Raw genomic sequence first — 18,048 nt, 5'->3', positions numbered from 1 at the left:
TTCTCATTATTTAATTATACATTAATACATTATTACATAATAGAATATACAAATACAACTTCTCCGACGGCTATAAGATTGCAGTAAGATGAGTGTTAGGGAATTAGTAATTTTTGGGATTTATAGTTATTAAATAGCTATTAATAATAATTTTAATGGTGTGAAATTGGTGTGAGATTTCATCCAATAGTTTACTATTTTTTATTGGTTACATGTTGGTCAGAATTTAAAAGTTGCTGGCCTCCTCAACTTTTTTCTATAGTAAAAGAGGAGTGATAAGACCAGCAGAATTTGTAATGTATAAGGAAAAGTATAGGTAATCAACAAGATTTTTAAACAATGTGTAAATAATGTGAATTAATAAGGTTAAAAGAGTAAATTTAATTAGTAGCATTAAATTAGGGTGTAGTGAATTTTTATTTGATTGATAGTTGTTCATGTTGTTCAAAATTTTCATTGTTTACCTAGTATTTCCCAATGTATAATCATCATTAATATTTTTAATGGTTTGAGATGACATCTAATGGTGTAGGATTACTTTTATTTTTTTATAATTAAGTGTTGGCCAGATTTTAATAAAAGTGATGATGTCTTAGACTTTTTTATATTAATTTTTTTTATATATTTAAACTTTTTAGTTTTTGAAGGAAACTCTTTTTTTTTATTCTTTACTCTTAATTGTATTGAACTTACATGCAAAAGAATTTGTTACACATACATAAAATTGCAGCATCCACATAGTGAAAGACCACGACATGAAGGAGAGGTTGTGCTTGGAAGTAGAGAGATTGAGACTGGGCGCTGTGATCATGGGGAGCCGCGGATTTGGCGCAGGCAAGAGGAGTGCTAAGGGGAGGCTTGGGAGTGTCAGCGATTATTGCGTGCAGCATTGCGTCTGTCCTGTCGTGGTTGTCAGGTATCCTCACGACAAGAATAGTAACGCCGCCCAGGATGAGACTGACGAAGTCGCAGAGTTGCTTCCTGTCCCCGAGGAGGAAGAAGAGTATCATGATGCCTCAGATCAGCATAAAGGTTTTGCCTTTAATGTGTGTTTGTTTTTGTAGATTGGAATAAAACTTGTATATTGTGATTTACTACTGTGTTTAGTAAATGAAAAATTATAATTTTAATTTTAATAATATTTTTTTAATAACTAAAAATATTTTAATAAATATTTTTATTTTATATTTATATTTATCTTGAACTAAATAAATTACTAAAATATAATTTAATGTCGTACACTTTACACTAAATATAATACAGAAATTTAATTTTATATTAGTTTTCGAATCTCTATCTCTCCGTTTTAATAATCTCTCTTTCAAATACAACAATGTTTTACGTTGAAATTCGTATAAGTACCACTCTTGCATCAACCATCAAGTAGTGTCTGGATAATTCTTGATTTTTTTTTCTTTTGATTAGGTTCTAAGAGAAATTGCTCATTGATGAATATGTTAGCTTTGCTATCTTCTAACTGCTACATATGAATGATGTATCAGGTGTTTGATGAGACTATTTGGCACAAGTGGATCACAACATTGAGGGAAGAGATTATTTTCATGCCAAATACGGACAAGAACGTGTTATTTGTATTTCTTTCTTTCTTCCTCCCCCTCTTTTTAGGACAGATCATGTTAGTGTTGAGAAGTCAAACATTGGGATGAATTTATGATGACAAATGTGGAAGAATGAGCTAGTGTTAAGAATTCAAAATATTGGAATGAATTAAACTTTGTAATTTGTGAAGTTTCACTTGTTGAATTACATGCAAAACTTTGTTTTCCTCCACATCTTCAATAATCATTGATCAGTTAATTGACTTGTGCTTATTTCGCTAGTGGGCTTTTGGTGATTTTTCCATAAGCTCGAGTTTTGATTCATGTTGGGAAACTATTTAAGGGCATAGAACAATTTCCTAGTAAACTTAACATAGTTAAGAAGTTGCAAACAATAGCTATTACTTGTAAAAGTTCATTGGATTTTGCAAGGTATAATTATAATTAATCTTTTGAGGGATCCTTGCTTACAAATTTTGAACCAGACTTCTGCCCTTAGAACAGCTCCAATGCATAGTCCTCATTCCACTTTTTCCTGACACATGGTGGAATTTATCGTTGGAGAAGGAGAGAGATGAGTTCCTTCACAGAGGCCAAGGCAGAAGAGTTCCTGTGAGCAGGGACTCAAACACAACCAATGGTAACTTGCCACATGGTAAGTTACCTTTTAAATAAATACATATAAAATTATAGTTAAATAAATAATTATATTAAATAATTAAATTAAATTAAATTTAATAATAATTATAATAGTTAATTAAATTAAATAATTATAATTTCTTTCTTCAATTACTTACAAAATTTTCCTCAAATTCCAAATACCCAACAAGTATTTTAAATTAAATTATTAAAAAAAATTAATTACATTAATTACAAGTATTTTAATTAATTAATTAAGTGGGACCATAACAGGGACTAAAGTCAGTTCCTCCTAATGGAGAAGAGAGAGATGCTTTGAGTTCCTATTTACTGTTTATAACGCAAAAGCTGATGTGGAGTTATTTTTTATGACAGATGGACCATAAACAAAAATTAGAATGAGTTCCCTACTGGAGATGGTCTTAATAAGCATCCTTGATTTACAAGAAGTCTTCAAAATCAATCCTAGAAGATCAGTTATGATGTAAAAAGTAAAACAAAGTCAACTTCTCTGTGACCTCCAATAATCATGATAAGCAGGAATCCGCAGGACGCATGAATATGTTCAGGGAATTTTCACTGAAATAAAATAAAAAAATTTATTATTTTCTAAAACCCTATTTTTTAATTTTAATTTTTTAAATACGAACTTTTTTTTATCTAGAACAAGTTTGTCGCACCCCGACGAACCTCATTTCAAATTCCAAAAAAAAAATGGTTAACTCAGAATCTTACGTTTTTCAATAGACAATGACAACCATTATCATCGTCTCTAGAATACATAGGAGTACACATGAATAAGTCATATTTTTATTAGAGAAATAATGGTTTTTCTTTAATTTATAATGAGAAAAAATCCTTGTTAAATATAACTTATTCCCATGTACCTGTGTATGTCTGGAGACGATGATAATAGTTGCCATTGTCGCCAGCAATGTTGAAAAAGTTATGGTTGTTGTCTGTGTATTTTTGTGTCCTATATATTCTTGGAGACGGTGATAATGACTTAAAAAATTGAGTTTCGTGGGTTTTGGAAAAAATTAAAGTGAAGTTCGTCGGGGATTAGACGAACTCTATAAAAAATATAACTCGCTCTAAATAAAAAAAATCGTATTTAAAAAATTTAAAGTTGAAAAATCAGGTATCGAAAAATAATTATTTTTTTATTTTATTTCTAAAAAAAATCTATATGTTCAGACATGATTTTAGAGCTTATTCAAAATAAGATAAGAGTTTAAATAAGAAATAGAGAATTATAATACCTAAAAATTATTTCAAATGGCATGCATATTCACACGATTTCAGCTAAGGATGCAATAATAATAATAATAATATAGAATGTCACCGGATATTAGAAGGACTGAACCTGGTTAAGGTTAATAAAAAAAGAACAACCTTGATTTTGGTTAACTAAAAGTTTGATTCAGGTCAATAAACCTAATTGGTTTTATATAAAAAAAATCGATTACAAAACCAATAACAAATTTTAAAAAAATAATAGATTTTTCCATTCAAAAATCAATTTTATATAAGATCAATTTGAGCATGTAAATCAATTTTTGACACTTTAAAAAATCAGTTTTTCTTTTTTTTACCATTATAAAACCGATTTAAATCTATAAACCGATTTTTTTTAGGGGAAATTCATCCAAATTTGCACTACCGGGTCATGTTATGACCATAGTATGTATATTAGTCCATGTCAACAAAGATCAATTGAGAACAAACATATATTAGTCCTCCCAACACCATATACCATAGTATATTCTGATTTACGAGAATGCTAATTGCTAACACTAACTATATCAATTTTAACCCACAGTAACACATTATTCCTTATCATTTATTTCAAAGCATGAAATACTCTAGAGTCAATTAAAAGAATAGTTGGGGAAAAAAAGAAACCTTGATTTGGTCACAACATAGTAACATAAAATTTTCACAAAGTACATGTATCGACACAAAGCAACACATCATCAAAGTATAACATCTACTATAGCCATCTTTGTAATAACATTATCAACAACATCCCTCACCATTTATATTGTATTAGATTTCAATAAATACCACCCATTGGAATATGACTAAACAAACCATGAAAAATGACTATCTAAGCTTTCAATTATGCACATAACCAATGGTTATTATATGCTAAACCGTGTTCCTCTGTCGATATAGCCAAGTAAAATACTATCTTTGGCCATAAAAAAAACCAAGAATGGAACAAAGCAAAATGTCAAGCAAGCCAAGCCAGTTCTCTTCATTAACTCTTGAAGCACATAGTCTATGACTCTTTGGCTATGATGCCAAACAACAGAGATATAACTGTTTTTGTTACATGAACATGGTAGAAAGATATGAGACAAAACATAACCCAATTCTAATCTATTTTCACAAAAATAATTTAGTGGAAATCTTATGAATGTTGGGATATTATTCCGGGCATAATCGTAAATATTTGCCAAAGTATGAACCAATCGAAACCAAAACTATAGTTGTCATATAATCCAATTGAATATCCGAAAAGTTTGACTCGTTGAAATTTAATAGCAATTACAAAATTGAAGTAAACAAGACCAAGAGAGACAGAAGCAATGAGGCTATCAAAATAAACGAATGTTCCAAAAGCCTAAAAGGCCTTGCCTCAACAAAAGAAAAATAAAAATCTAACACTCTAATTCCGTACCCACCAAACAACAATCTTTCAATCCAAAAAGCTTAAGCAGTCGCAGCTGCTCCCTTCTTCCTTGGTTCAGCTTCAGTACCTACTTCAACAGAAACAACATTACATTAACGAAATGAAAAACAATCAGGCAGAAGAGACCACAAGGACTGTCATGTACTTGAGTTACTGGGGTCCAAATTGAACAACCAAAAGCAATTACTATTGTTATATAGATACGTAGATAGACAGATAGATAGTGTTGATAAGCTGCTTGATGGAAATTGTAAGAGTATATATTAATAATGGAAATTGAAGTCAGAAACTATGTTAATATCCATATTTCTTGCCCCTTGGATTTCTAAAATTTGGTTAAGTTTGGTGAAAAAGCACTACTCTATGAATTAAATATTCTTGACCTGGGCTGAATCAATCATTTACAATTGGCAACCATATTTTTCTGTTATTAGAAATCAGAGAGCTGATTAATATACTCAACTTGAATAAATAAGAAAAGAAAGCATCCTTTATTTACATAACATCTCCAAAATCAATCCTAGAAAAACAGTTATGATGTAAGAAGTAAAACAAAGTCAATAATCATGATATATAAGCAGGATGCATGAATATGTTTAGATAAGAGCTTATTCAAAATAAGATAAGAGTTTAAACAAAAAATAGAGAATTACAATAATACCTAAAAAATGATCTCAAATGATATGCATATCCACACGGCATCAGCCAACGATGCTATAATAATAATAATAATAATATAGAATATCACTAGGCATCAACATCTTGGTCACCTTTTGTTGCATAAAATTTGTTCTGGATAAGCCCGACACGGAAATGCATCCAGCACAGCCCAGGGGCACCCCAGCAGCTCATCCAGGGGCCCAAACAGTCAACCATAACAGTGGGAGGGGAATCTGACCAAACCGGAAAAGATCCCCAATGAATAGCAAAATCTCTCACACAAGGGACCGCCATAATTCTCCCGAACCATGGGAAACAATGGCCGGATCATAATCTCTACTCGTATATGAAAAAGGGGAGACCTGAGCTCCTCCATGTACGTTGAACCCCCTATAAGATTTCATCTACTACCTCGAATACATGTTGCCTCTTGTTATCAGCTAAATTTTTCGAAGAACAACAGGGTTAAATTAGAGTCGGTATCCAACACATTGGATTTTTTCTGGAGATTATACTCTGCCTCAATCAACATGTGATAAATTAACAACATGAAAGTATCCAAGGTTCTCATCATAAATTGGAATCCGTAATCCATAGGAAGCAAGGAGAGTAGACCTATGCTTAAATATTGATATACTATGATATATAAATTGACACTTCTATAATTCCCAGATAAATCTTTTCCAACTCCGCATATATCTCAATTGATTGTTGATGAGTTACATCATCAACTGCAAAGACATGAAGCTTCTTATCTACCTCTATCCAACTCCATCCTGCAGGTTTTCTTATTCTCCTTCTTTGCATAAGGCTTCTGACTTCAGCCACTTTGTTCCATAAACCTTTTTTCACATAGATTTGTGCTAGTGATAAATATGGTGCTGCATTACATGGTTCCATCTTAATGAGCTGATCCGCAGCCTCCCTTCCAAGCTCTACATCTCCATGAATCTTGCAAGAATTCAAGAAGGAACTCCAGATTACATTATTTGGATCATAAGGCATTTCTACCATTAATTCCCTTGCCCTCCTAAGATTTCCATTTCTAGCATACAGATCAATCAAGCAAGCATATTGGTCTATATCAGGAGACAACTGGTAATCTGTGCTCATTTTGTTGAAGTACTCCACCCCTTTGTGAAGAAATCCAGCATGATTGCAAGCTGTTAAGATTGCTGTAAAACACACATGATCAGGAATGAACTCTTTCTCCACCAATAAATGATCAAAAAGTTCCAGAGCCTCCAAACCTCTACCGCAGCAAGCATAAGCCGTGATCATAGATGTCCACAACACACTATTTTTGTTAGAAGTCTGGTCCAACACAGCTCGAGCCTCACCAATGTCACCGCCCTTTGAATACATATCAATCAAAGCACTGACCACGAACACATTCTGCTCTGAACCCATCTTAACAACAACAGAGTGCACTTGTCTTCCTTGAAGAAGTATTGCAATGCCACTGCAAGCATTTAATACAGAACATAAAGTGTGATCAGTAACATCCAAATTCCTCTGCCGCATTTCCACAAACAGTTTCAGAGCGTCATCATAGTACAAGTTTTGACAATAACCAGAGATCATTGAATTATACACAATACTATCCCTTTCAGTACTTTCATCAAACACTAAAGCAGCAGCATCAACACACTCCCATTTTGCATAACAATCAACCAATGAGCACAACACAAAATTCATGGCACAAAATCCTCGTTTCACAACATGTGCATGAAGAATTGAACACTTTTCAAGGCCGCCATTTTGCCCCACACAAGAACCAATAACACTGGCAAAGGTAAAAGAATTAGGCTTAATTTGGGTACCCAACATATCCTTGAACAACAAGAACGCATCTTTTCCTTGTCCATTTATTGAGAACCCAGAAATGAGTGAAGTCCATGATACCTTATCGTGCACCTTCATGGATGTGAATACCTTCTTTGCCTCCAAAATGGAATCACATTTTGCATAGAAATCAATGAGTGCACTGCCAAGGAACAAACTATTCTCATACCCGGATCGAATGATATGAGCATGGATTTGTATACCTAAAGGCCAATTAAGAGTTTTTGCGCAAGAACTAAGTGTGGCACAAAGAACATGCTTCGTTGGTATTGATCCCAATGCTATTGAATTCATTGCATTTGATGACTCTATTAGTGCTTCTTCATGGGTACTCTCATGAATGGAACAATGAAAAATTGCATTGGAGCCAACAGGGAGTGTGAGCAAGCACAAGCATTTTGTCGAACAGATGGTATGCAAGAGATTGTGAATCCATGACACACTCCTGATCAAGGTTACGAGAATCAAACTGGTCAGCGAACCAGTCAAGTGACGGATTTAAAGGTTCAATGATCTAACCATGGTTGAACCGTAATTGAACCAGTTTAATTAAGTATAAAATAAAATTATTTAAAATATAACCATATAAATTACTAAATATCTAAATTAAATGTTTCAATAACAATAAAATTCAAAATTTGCCTCATTGCCATGGTGTTATGGAAGATATGGAATGCAAGGAACATGAAGATTTTCGAAGATAAAGATGTCTCTCCACAAGAAATTGTTAGTGCTGCATCAAGATTGAAGGAAGAAAGGGAGGCAGAAAGGGAGATATGGGTAAAAATTGAAAATACAATCATAGCTAACATTGATTAAGAAACAGAATAGCCCACAAAATCAGCACCACAAATATTAACAAACAACAGCAGCAAACAACATCACAAAATCAAAATCATGAAGCAAAATAGAATTTTAAAATATAAAAATAAATTACATTATCAGAAACTTATTATTAATGAGGATAAAAGCAAATTCATGAAGCAAAATGCCAAAATCCAAGCAGAAAATAGGAGACCAGTGAAACTTACCAGGATGAGGGAGAAGTGGCCGGAGAGGCGAGAGACGCCGGCAAAGATGCGAGCAGTGGCGCTGGTGGCAACGACCCGGAGTAGCGATGCAGGAGGATAAACGGAGAACGGCGGCGGCGCAGTAGTGAACGAACTGAACGGAGTGGCGATGCAGAGAACGGATCAGTGACGCCGGCTGACTTGGAGAGCAGAGAAGGAAAAGGGGAGAAGAGGAAGGTAGAAACTAGCAACTCTCAACTTCGCAGCAGCACTATGAGACGTTTTCCTCTACGGTAAAGTTTAGAGCAAGGTTGCGAGAACCGGACCGGTCAATGAACCGGTAAAGTGACTGGTTTATTGGTTTGATCGGAGTTCAACCGAAATTTAACCGATTTAATTAAATATTAAATAAAATTATTAAAAATTTAATAATTTTTAAATAAAAAAATTTTAATATGAAAATAATTTTTGAGTTATACCTCAATATGAAACTAAAAGGTGTTATACCTCAAGATTAGAGGTTAGTAGTTTTCTTAAAAACATTAACACTAGATACATTAAAATGCTCAATAAAACATTAATAGAGATTATTTATTCATAATAATTAACACAAAGTTCCTCTATTATTTAGATGTAAATGGTACCAATAAAAATAAAAAAAAAATCCCCTAAATTACATTCTTAATAATTACCTCATTTTAGACATTTCCACCATGTAACAATAGTGGCTTTATGCCAGTCACAGAGAACCAAGGTTGCGAGAATCGAATCGGTCATTGAACCGGTCGAGTAACTGGTTCAATGGTTCAATGGTCCAATCGTGGTTGAACCGATTTCGTTAAATATAAAATAAAATTATTAAAAATACAATATACTACAATTTAATCAGCAACAATGTGAATTCCACCATGTGAAATCATGGCATAAATTAAAGAATACATCATATTTAGTTCCACAATGTGAATTCTATATTCTGTAATGTATTCTTCTAAATTTTTTCAATCTTTCATATAATAATAAAATTTAAAATTTCATAACCCACCTACTAACTATACTATATCTCATCTCATCATTAAAATTCTACATTCAAATTCAAAGATTACAATTTATAACTAAAAGAAATCATGGCATAAAATACTAATTAGAATCAACAAATTACTTAATTAATGCCAAATTACTAATTAGAAATAGCTATGAACCAATCTCAGCAGCAACATTTTTTCAATATGTGCAAAACAAACTATCCCTGCCCTATTAAAACCCAATTTCTCAGCCATTACAGCAAAATAAAAACCACAGCCAATACAGCAATTACAGTAAAATTCAGAATTACACTAATTCAAAATCCAAAATTATATCAATTCTGTTCAGCATTATAAAATTATACCAAAATTCAATTCAGCATTCAAAATCCAGGATCCGAAATTATATCATAATAAGGAGGATAATTAGAAGAATACATTACAAACTGCCCTAACCATCTGTAGATCACATTTCCTAAATGTGATCGCCTTAGCGGTTTGCACGGCATATGCATTCCCAGTGTCCTTGAACTCTTCTCTGGATGCATACACTGTGCCCACTTCCCACTTGTATTGGCTCATGTCTTTTTGATGCTTGTGAACTGGATAACGGTGGTCTGAATCAGACACATCATCTCCAACCTCGTGGTCATTCTCTAATTCATCACTCCTTGCTCCATCTTCATCTTCAAAGTTATCAGTTGCGACCCCCTTCTTTTTCACTGCCCTACTTTTTTCATTCACCACATTATCTTGAAATCCACTAACAGCAGGATCAAGCTCATCTTCACTGTTGGTAAAGTGTTAGCCAGTGGTTCAACCACAGAGGTGGCTAAATCCATCTATGAAGGAAATGGTGCAGAAAGAGGTCACTAAGTTACTAGAGGCTGGAATTATTTATCCTATTTCTGATAGCCCCTGGGTGAGCCCTGTCCATGTTGTCCCTATGTGTATTGACTATAGAAGGCTCAATACAGCCACCAGAAATGATCATTTTCATTTACCATTCATAGACCAGATGCTAGAGAGACTAGCAGGTCATGAATACTACTGCTTTTTGGATGGCTATTCAGGATACAACCAAATTGCAGTAGATCCTTAGGACCAAGAGAAAACAGCATTCACATGTCTTTCTGGAGTATTTGCCTACAGAAGAATGCCCTTTGGTCTATGCAATGCACCTGCAACCTTTCAGAAGTGCATGCTCTCTATCTTCTCTGATATGGTAGAAAAATTTCTGGAAGTCTTCATGGATGACTTTTCAGTATTTGGAGACTCATTCAGCTCCTGTCTTGACCATTTAGCACTTGTTCTGAAAAGATGCCAATAGACCAACCTAGTTTTAAACTGGAAAAAATGTCACTTCATGGTGACTGAAGGAATTGTCCTTGGGCATAAAATTTTAAACAAGGGAATAGAGGTGGATCAAGCTAAAGTGGAAATAATTGAAAAATTACCACCACCTGCCAATGTAAAGGCAATCAGAAGCTTTCTGGGACATGCAGGATTCTACAGGAGGTTTATAAAGGATTTTTCAAAAATTACAAAACCTCTGAGCAATCTACTAGCTGCTGATACGCCATTTGTATTTGACACAGAGTGTCTGCAAGTGTTTGAAACCCTGAAAGCTAAGCTGGTCACAGCACCAGTCATCTCTGCACCAGACTGGACATTACCATTCGAACTAATGTGTGATGCAAGTGACCATGCCATTGGTGCAGTGTTAGGACAGAGGCATAACAAGCTTCTGCACGTCATTTACTATGCTAGCCGTGTTTTAAATGATGCACAGAAGAATTACACAACCACAGAAAAAGAGTTACTTGCAGTGGTTTGTGCCATTGACAAGTTTAGATCCTATTTAGTAGGTTCAAAAGTGATTATGTATACTGACCATGCTGCTCTTAAATACTTACTCACAAAGCAGAATTCAAAACCCAGGCTCATAAGATAGGTGTTGCTTCTGCAAGAGTTTGATATAGAAATAAGAGACAGAAAAGGGACAGAGAACCAGGTAGCTGATCACCTGTCCCGGATAGAACCAGTGGCAGGGGCATCCCTCCCTCCTACTGAGATCTCTGAAATCTTTCCGGATGAGCAACTCTTCGCCATTCAGGAAGCACCATGGTTTGCAGACAGGAAAGGGAAGAAGCATGAAATGCTTCTCTCAATACAGAGTCAAATAAAACTCCCACATTCAAACTCTAAGTTTGGTGTTGGGAGGCCACAACCAGACTCTAAGTTTGGTGTTAAGAGGCCATCATCATGCTCTGAGTATCTGTGAGGCTCCATGAGAGCCCACTGTCAAGCTACTGACATTAAAGAAGCGCTTGTTGGGAGGCAACCCAATTTTACTTATCTATGTTAAATTTCTATTTTCCATTGTTATTTTATGATTTCTGTAGGTTGATGATCATGTGAAGTCACAAAAACAATTTAAAAAGCAAAAACAAACTGAAAAACAGAATGAAAAACAGCACACACTGGAGGAGAAGCCTACTGGCGTTTAAACGCCAGTAAGATCAGCAGAATGGGCATTTAACGCCCAGTCTGACACCATTCTGGGCGTTTAACGCCAGAAATGGGCACCAGACTGGCGTTTAACGCCAGAAAAGGGCAAGAAGCTGGCGTTAAACGCCAGAAATGGGTAGCAACATGGCGTTTAACGCCAGGATTGGCAACAAGGGGCGTTTTGCAAGCCTAATTGGTGCAGGGATGAGAAATCCTTGACACCTCAGGATCTGTAGACCCCACAGGATCCCCACCAACCTCAACTCACTCTCTCTTCTTCACACCTTTTCATAATACTCTTCCCCATATACCCTTCACCAATCACCTCAATACCTCTTCTCCAAAAATCCCTCACCTATCAAATCCTACCCTCTTCTCCATAAAACCTTCACCAATCCACATCCATCCATCACAAACCCATCCATACATGACCAAACCTTACCCTCTCCCCACTCCTATATAAAGCCATCTTCGCCCCTTCATTTTCACACATCTTTTGCTCGAGGACGAGCAAACCTTCTAAGTTTGGTGTGGTAAAAGCATTGCTTTTCATTTTTCTATAACCATTTATGGCACCTAAGGCCGGAGAAACCTCTTGGAAGAGGAAAGATAAGGTAGTGGCTTCCAACTCCGAGTCATGAGAGATGGAGAGATTCATCTCAAAAGCCCATCACTAGAAAGAGGATGGAGCAAACAAGAGAGCCCACTCATGGACCTCAACAAAAGCAACCCATTATCCTCCATGAAATTAGAGAAGACCAAAGAGTTATGAGAAAGGAGCAACAAAGGCAAGGAAGAGATATTGAGGAGCTCAAGTACTCCATAAGATCTTCAAGAGGAAGAACAAGCCGCCATCACTAAGGTGGACCCGTTCTTTAATGTCCTTGTTCTTTATTTTCTGTTTTTTGAATTTTTATGCTTTATGTTTATTTATGTTTGTGTCTTATTACATGATCACTAGTGTCTAAGTGTCTATACCTTAAAGCTATGAAAATAAATCCATCACCTTTCTTAAATAAAAAGTGTTTTTAATTGCAAAAGAAAAAGAAGTACATGAATTTCAAATTTTAAAACAGATTAATTATTTTGATGTGGTGGCAATACTTTTTGTTTTCTGAATGAATGCTTGAATAGTGCATATTTTTGAATTCGTTGTTCATGAATGTTAAAATTGTTGACTCTTGAAAGAATAATGAAAAAGGAGAAATGTTATTCATAATCTGAAAAATCATAAAAAATTGATTCTTGAAGCAAGAAAAAGCAGTGAATAGAAAAAAAAAAGGATGATATGAGGAAAAAAAAAGAGAGAGAAAAAGAAAGAAAAAGCAAGCAGAAGAAGCCAATAGCCCTTTAAACCAAAAGGCAAGGGTAATAAAAAGGATCCAAGGCTTTGAGCATCAGTGGATAGGAGGGCCCTCAGGAATAAAATCCTGGCCTAAGCGGCTAAACCAAGCTATCCCTAACCATGTGCTTATGGCGTGAAGGTGTCAAGTGAAAACTTGAGACTGAGCAGTTAAAGTCGTGGTCCAAAGCAAAAAGAGTGTGCTTAAGAGCTCTGGACACCTCTAATTGGGGACTCTAGCAAAGCTGAGTCACAATCTGAAAAGGTTCACCCAGTTATGTGTCTGTGGCATTTATGTATCCGGTGGTAATACTGGAAAACAAAATGCTTAGGGTCACGGCTAAGACTCATAAAGTAGTTGTGTTCAAGAATCAACATACTTAACTAGGAGAATCAATAACACTATCTGGATTCTGAGTTCCTATAGAAGCCAATCATTCTGAACTTCAAAGGATAAAGTGAGATGCCAAAACTGTTTAGAAGCAAAAAGCTAATAGCCCCGCTCATCTAATTAAGACTGATCTTCATAGATGTTTTTGGACTTAATTGTATATTCTCTTCTTTTTATCCTATTTGATTTTTAGTTGCTTGGGGACAAGCAACAATTTAAGTTTGATGTTGTGATGAGCGGATAATTTATACGCTTTTTGGCACTGTTTTTAGTATGTTTTTAGTATATTTTAGTTAGTTTTTATTATATTTTTATTAGTTTTTATTTAAAATTCACTTTTCTGGACTTTACTACGAGTTTGTGTTTTTTTCTGTGATTTCAGATATTTTTTGGCTGATGAGGGACCTGAGCAAAAATCTGATTCAGAGGCTGAAAAAGGACTGCAGATGCTGTTGGATTCTGACCTCCCTGCACTCGAAGTAGATTTCCTGGAGCTACAAAAGCCCAATTGGCGCGCTCTCAATTGCGTTGGAAAGTAGACATCCTGGGCTTTCCAGTAATATATAATAGTTCATACTTTGTCTAAGATTTGATGGCCCAAACCGGCGTTCCAAGTCAGCTTAAAATTTCTGGCGTTTAACGCCAGAACTGGCATAAAAGCTGGAGTTAAACGCCCAAACTGGCACAATAGCTGGCGTTTAACTCCAAGAAAAGTCTCTACACATGAAAGCTTCAATGCTCAGCCCAAGCACACACCAAGTGGGCCCCGAAAGTGGATTTTTACACTAAACACCCTAGCTTACTCATTTTCTGTAACCCTAGGTCACTAGTTTACTATAAAAACTACTTTTAGTAATTCATCTTGTACCTCCTGACATTCTACATGTTTCATATTGTATCTTCCATGGCATGAGTCTCTAAACCCCATTGTTGGGGTGAGGAGCTCTGCTGTTCTTCATGAATTAATGCAATTACTACTGTTTTCCATTCTATCACGCTTGCTTCTATTCTAAGATATTCATTCGCACTTCAACCTGATGAATGTGATGATCCATGACACTCATCATCATTCTCACCTATGAACGCGTGCCTGACAACCACCTCCGTTCTACCTTTAGATTGAATGCATATCTCTTAGCCTCATGATTCAGATCAGAGTCTTCGTGGTATAAGCTAGAATTATTGGCGGCCATTCCTGAGATCCGGAACGTCTAAACTTTGTCTGTAGTATTCTGAGTAGGATCTGGAAAGGGATGACTGTGACGAGCTTCAAACTCGCGAGTGTTGGGCGTAGTGACAGACGCAAAAGGATCAATGGATCCTATTCCGACATGATCAAGAACCGACAGATGATTAGCCGTGTGGTGACAGCGCATTTGGAACATTTTCACTGAGAGGACGGGAAGTAGTCATTGACAACGATGATGCCCAACTTAAAGCTTGCCATGGAAGGAGCCTTGCGTGCATGAAGAAGAAGATAGTAGGAAAGCAGAGATTCAGAAGACAAAGCATCTCCAAAGCCTCAACCTGTTCTTCATTACTGCATAACAAGTATTTATTTCATGTTCTTTTACTTTTTATAATTAAATCTGAGAATTATTGATATCCTGACTAAGAGTTACAAGATAACCATAGCTTGCTTCAAGCCGACAATCTCCGTGGGATCGACCTTTACTCACGTAAGGTATTACTTGGACGACCTAGTGCACTTGCTATTTAGTTGTGCGGAGTTACAAAAGTGTGATTGTAATTTGGTGCACCAGAAGGGCTAGTCACATGGCAGTCAAAAAAAGGAAACCATCTGCTGAAGATGAAGAACAGAGCAGCCGCACTCACATGTCCAGGAAGGGGGAGAAACAAAGTTGCTCTATATGTGGTGTTGTTGGACATAATAAAAGCAGATGGCCTAAACCTATTGAGAATGAGGTATGTTGATTAATTTTTTACATTGCTTGTCTGAGATTTTTCATTAAGCCTTATGTACATATCTATTGATTGCAACTGTTTAATAGGCCCAAAATTCCAAGAAACTAAGCAAAGGCAAGCAATCCAGGGGAAGCAACAACTCACAGCCTCCAGCTGCTAAGGGAGGAAAGAAAATTGTATCTACACAGCCCACTCCTAAGCTCACTGTCAAGAGAAAAGTTGCTTCAGCAACACAGCCACCAACTTCAGCCTAGTCCAACACTGTAACACAGCCAAAAAGGCCTAGAGGCAGGCCCAAGGGGACCACGAAGCCCACATCTTCAGCCCAACATGATCCACCACCCAAGAGGATTGTAAGCCCAAAAATCTCAGCACCTTCTACATCCTCATCACAGCCAACCACCACAACTCTTCCAGCATCTCAACCATCCTTTGTCATAGCTTCAAGCCAACCCACTTGGCACTACTTTGTCAGCCTTACTGGAGGACCTTATTTTTCTCCCAGGAAACTGAAGTTAATGGCAAAGTTGCCTCCAAAAAATGGGGATTGCTTTAGGGAAATGACAACACTTAGCATCAAATTGTCATAGTTTTATACCATGCATGTTTGTTTATTTTGTTTTAAGTTTGTGTTAAGATTCTGGTTAAACAGTGTGGACTTGTTTGTTACTTTTTGTTGCTTATATTTTGCCTTTGTGCTACTGACTGTCGTACTGAATTATTGGCTTGTTCCCAGCCAATCCTTTTAATGGTTAGTTTATTTTAAGTAAGTTTCGTTTAAGGTTCTGGTAATGTCAAACACTATGCTTATTATGTATTTAGACATTTACCATTTTAATGACATTTGTTCATACCCTGGGTCAAGATGTCCGACCCGGGATGTTTAGCGACAAGCCGACCGACCTCTTCAGGTCAGACTATCCGACCTCTTCTCAAAGAACTCGGTCAATGTCCGACCTCTTCACAAAGAGCTCGGCCAAAACGCTACAGAGGCCCAATAAGGGCCCAAATAGAGAGACACGACCCAAACCCAAAGGCAGCCCAAGCCTATAGAAGTAAGGGCGGTTCCCTTGAAGATAAGCTGACCTCACCCAAAGATAAGATAAAATAAAATAAGATAACTAACTTATCTTATCTAAAAGGGTCACTATCACACCATTATAAATACACTGGAGCACCCAGGTATAACTCATACTCTGATTCTACATAAAAACCTGCTACTACCCTTGCTAACTTAAGCATCGGAGTCCCTTGCAGGTACCCCCACCCTCCGGTGATGAAGGATCAGCAGTGTATCTAGTCCCACAAGTCGGACACGACAGCTCCGGCCGCCACCCACCAGCCGGACAAGTCATCTCCGACCAAGCACAGAAGATCTCGTCCGAGATCGACCTACAGTTTCAGGTAACCCCCGAAACATTGGCACCGTTGCCGGGGAACCTGGAAGCCATCCCATCACCATGGAGGATGACCACGACAACGATCACAACTTTGGTTTGGTGGACAGAATGCTAAACAAAGACACGGATGCCACCTCCAAAGACACACCTCAAAACGGGGGAGATAAGCAACCCCCAAACACAAAAATTTTGGAAGTTATCCGTAAGCAACAGAATCGCCTTAAACAGCTGGAACAAGAAGCTGAGAGAAACCTCCGGAGAGAAACTAGGTGACGACGAGAGCTAGAGGACAAGCTCCTAAAGCTCGAGGCTGATCTCAAAGCCAAAACCATTCAACCCAGTCACGATGACGACTCCCACAAGGACAAAGATCCATTCACCAAGGAGATCATGAAAGCTAAAGTCCCAAAGGACTTCAAAGCTCCCGACATGACTCCGTACGACGGCACATCGGATCCAAGCCATCATCTTAGCAATTTCAGAAGCAGGATGTATCTCACGGAGGCCTCAGATGCAATCCGTTATTTTCCATCCAGAAGGACAAAGCCAAGCACGCCCCAAGTTTATTAGGAATCAAGCAAGGAGATCGGAAAAGTCTCCGCAGCTACATGGAAAGATTCAACAAAGCATGCCTTGACATACAAAGTCTTCCAACAGAAGCGGCCAGCATGGGACTCATCAATGGCCTTAGAGAAGGACCTTTCAACCACTTAATATCCAAGAAATACCCAACATCTCTAAACGAAGTCTAACAAAGGGAGGAAAAATATATCAATATGGAGGAGAACTCCCAATTGGGAGATAGCTCAAAAACTGGATTCTCCTAACCCACCACGGAACAAGGATAAAGAGTCCAAGAAAAAAGAAGATCAACCCGGTGAGAAGCCTATAAAATACCACAATTACACCCCTCTTCGGGTGTCTCTTGTGGATGTTTACTGAGAAATATGCAACACTGAGAAGATCCCACCACCTCGCCTAATCAAAAACAAAAGAGGTCGGACGAGTGGAACATCCACCTCACACCAAAGAGGTCGGACGAGTG

General features: G+C 36.8%; 2 protein-coding genes across 3 annotated transcripts in view; one reads left to right on the top strand and one right to left on the bottom strand.

Moving 5' to 3' along the window:
• The window catches only part of LOC107629919 (universal stress protein PHOS34), a 2,589-nt gene extending 771 nt beyond the window's left edge, over positions 1–1,818 (top strand). Inside the window, exons 2-3 of the mRNA XM_016332862.1 lie at positions 731–1,032; positions 1,503–1,818. Coding sequence (XP_016188348.1) covers positions 731–1,032; positions 1,503–1,510 — 310 coding nt within the window. The 3' untranslated portion in view covers positions 1,511–1,818. The remainder of the gene's footprint in view (positions 1–730; positions 1,033–1,502) is intronic.
• On the bottom strand, positions 4,678–8,711 carry LOC107629920 (pentatricopeptide repeat-containing protein At3g02330-like). Of its 2 annotated transcripts, none has more exons than XM_016332863.2 (3): positions 8,433–8,711; positions 5,558–7,846; positions 4,678–4,963 (listed from the first exon to the last, which is right to left on the bottom strand). In XM_016332863.2, exon 2 carries the CDS (start codon positions 7,693–7,695, stop codon positions 6,193–6,195), a length of 1,503 nt encoding a protein of 500 aa, XP_016188349.1. In that variant the 5' UTR covers positions 7,696–7,846; positions 8,433–8,711; the 3' UTR covers positions 4,678–4,963; positions 5,558–6,192. The 2 variants fall into 2 exon arrangements, with proteins under 2 accessions (XP_016188349.1, XP_016188350.1); XM_016332864.2 differs by having other exon boundaries at positions 5,667–7,846.

The sequence above is a fragment of the Arachis ipaensis genome, chromosome B03, assembly GCF_000816755.2.
Source record: "Arachis ipaensis cultivar K30076 chromosome B03, Araip1.1, whole genome shotgun sequence".
Lineage (NCBI taxonomy): Eukaryota > Viridiplantae > Streptophyta > Magnoliopsida > Fabales > Fabaceae > Arachis > Arachis ipaensis.
Note: the sequence above shows the minus strand (reverse complement) of the source record. Positions and strands in the feature narration are given on the sequence as shown.

Excerpts from the sequence above, each read along its gene's own strand:
- LOC107629920 (XM_016332863.2), bottom strand. The coding sequence starts at position 7,695 with ATGAATTCAATAGCATTGGGATCAATACCAACGAAGCATGTTCTTTGT.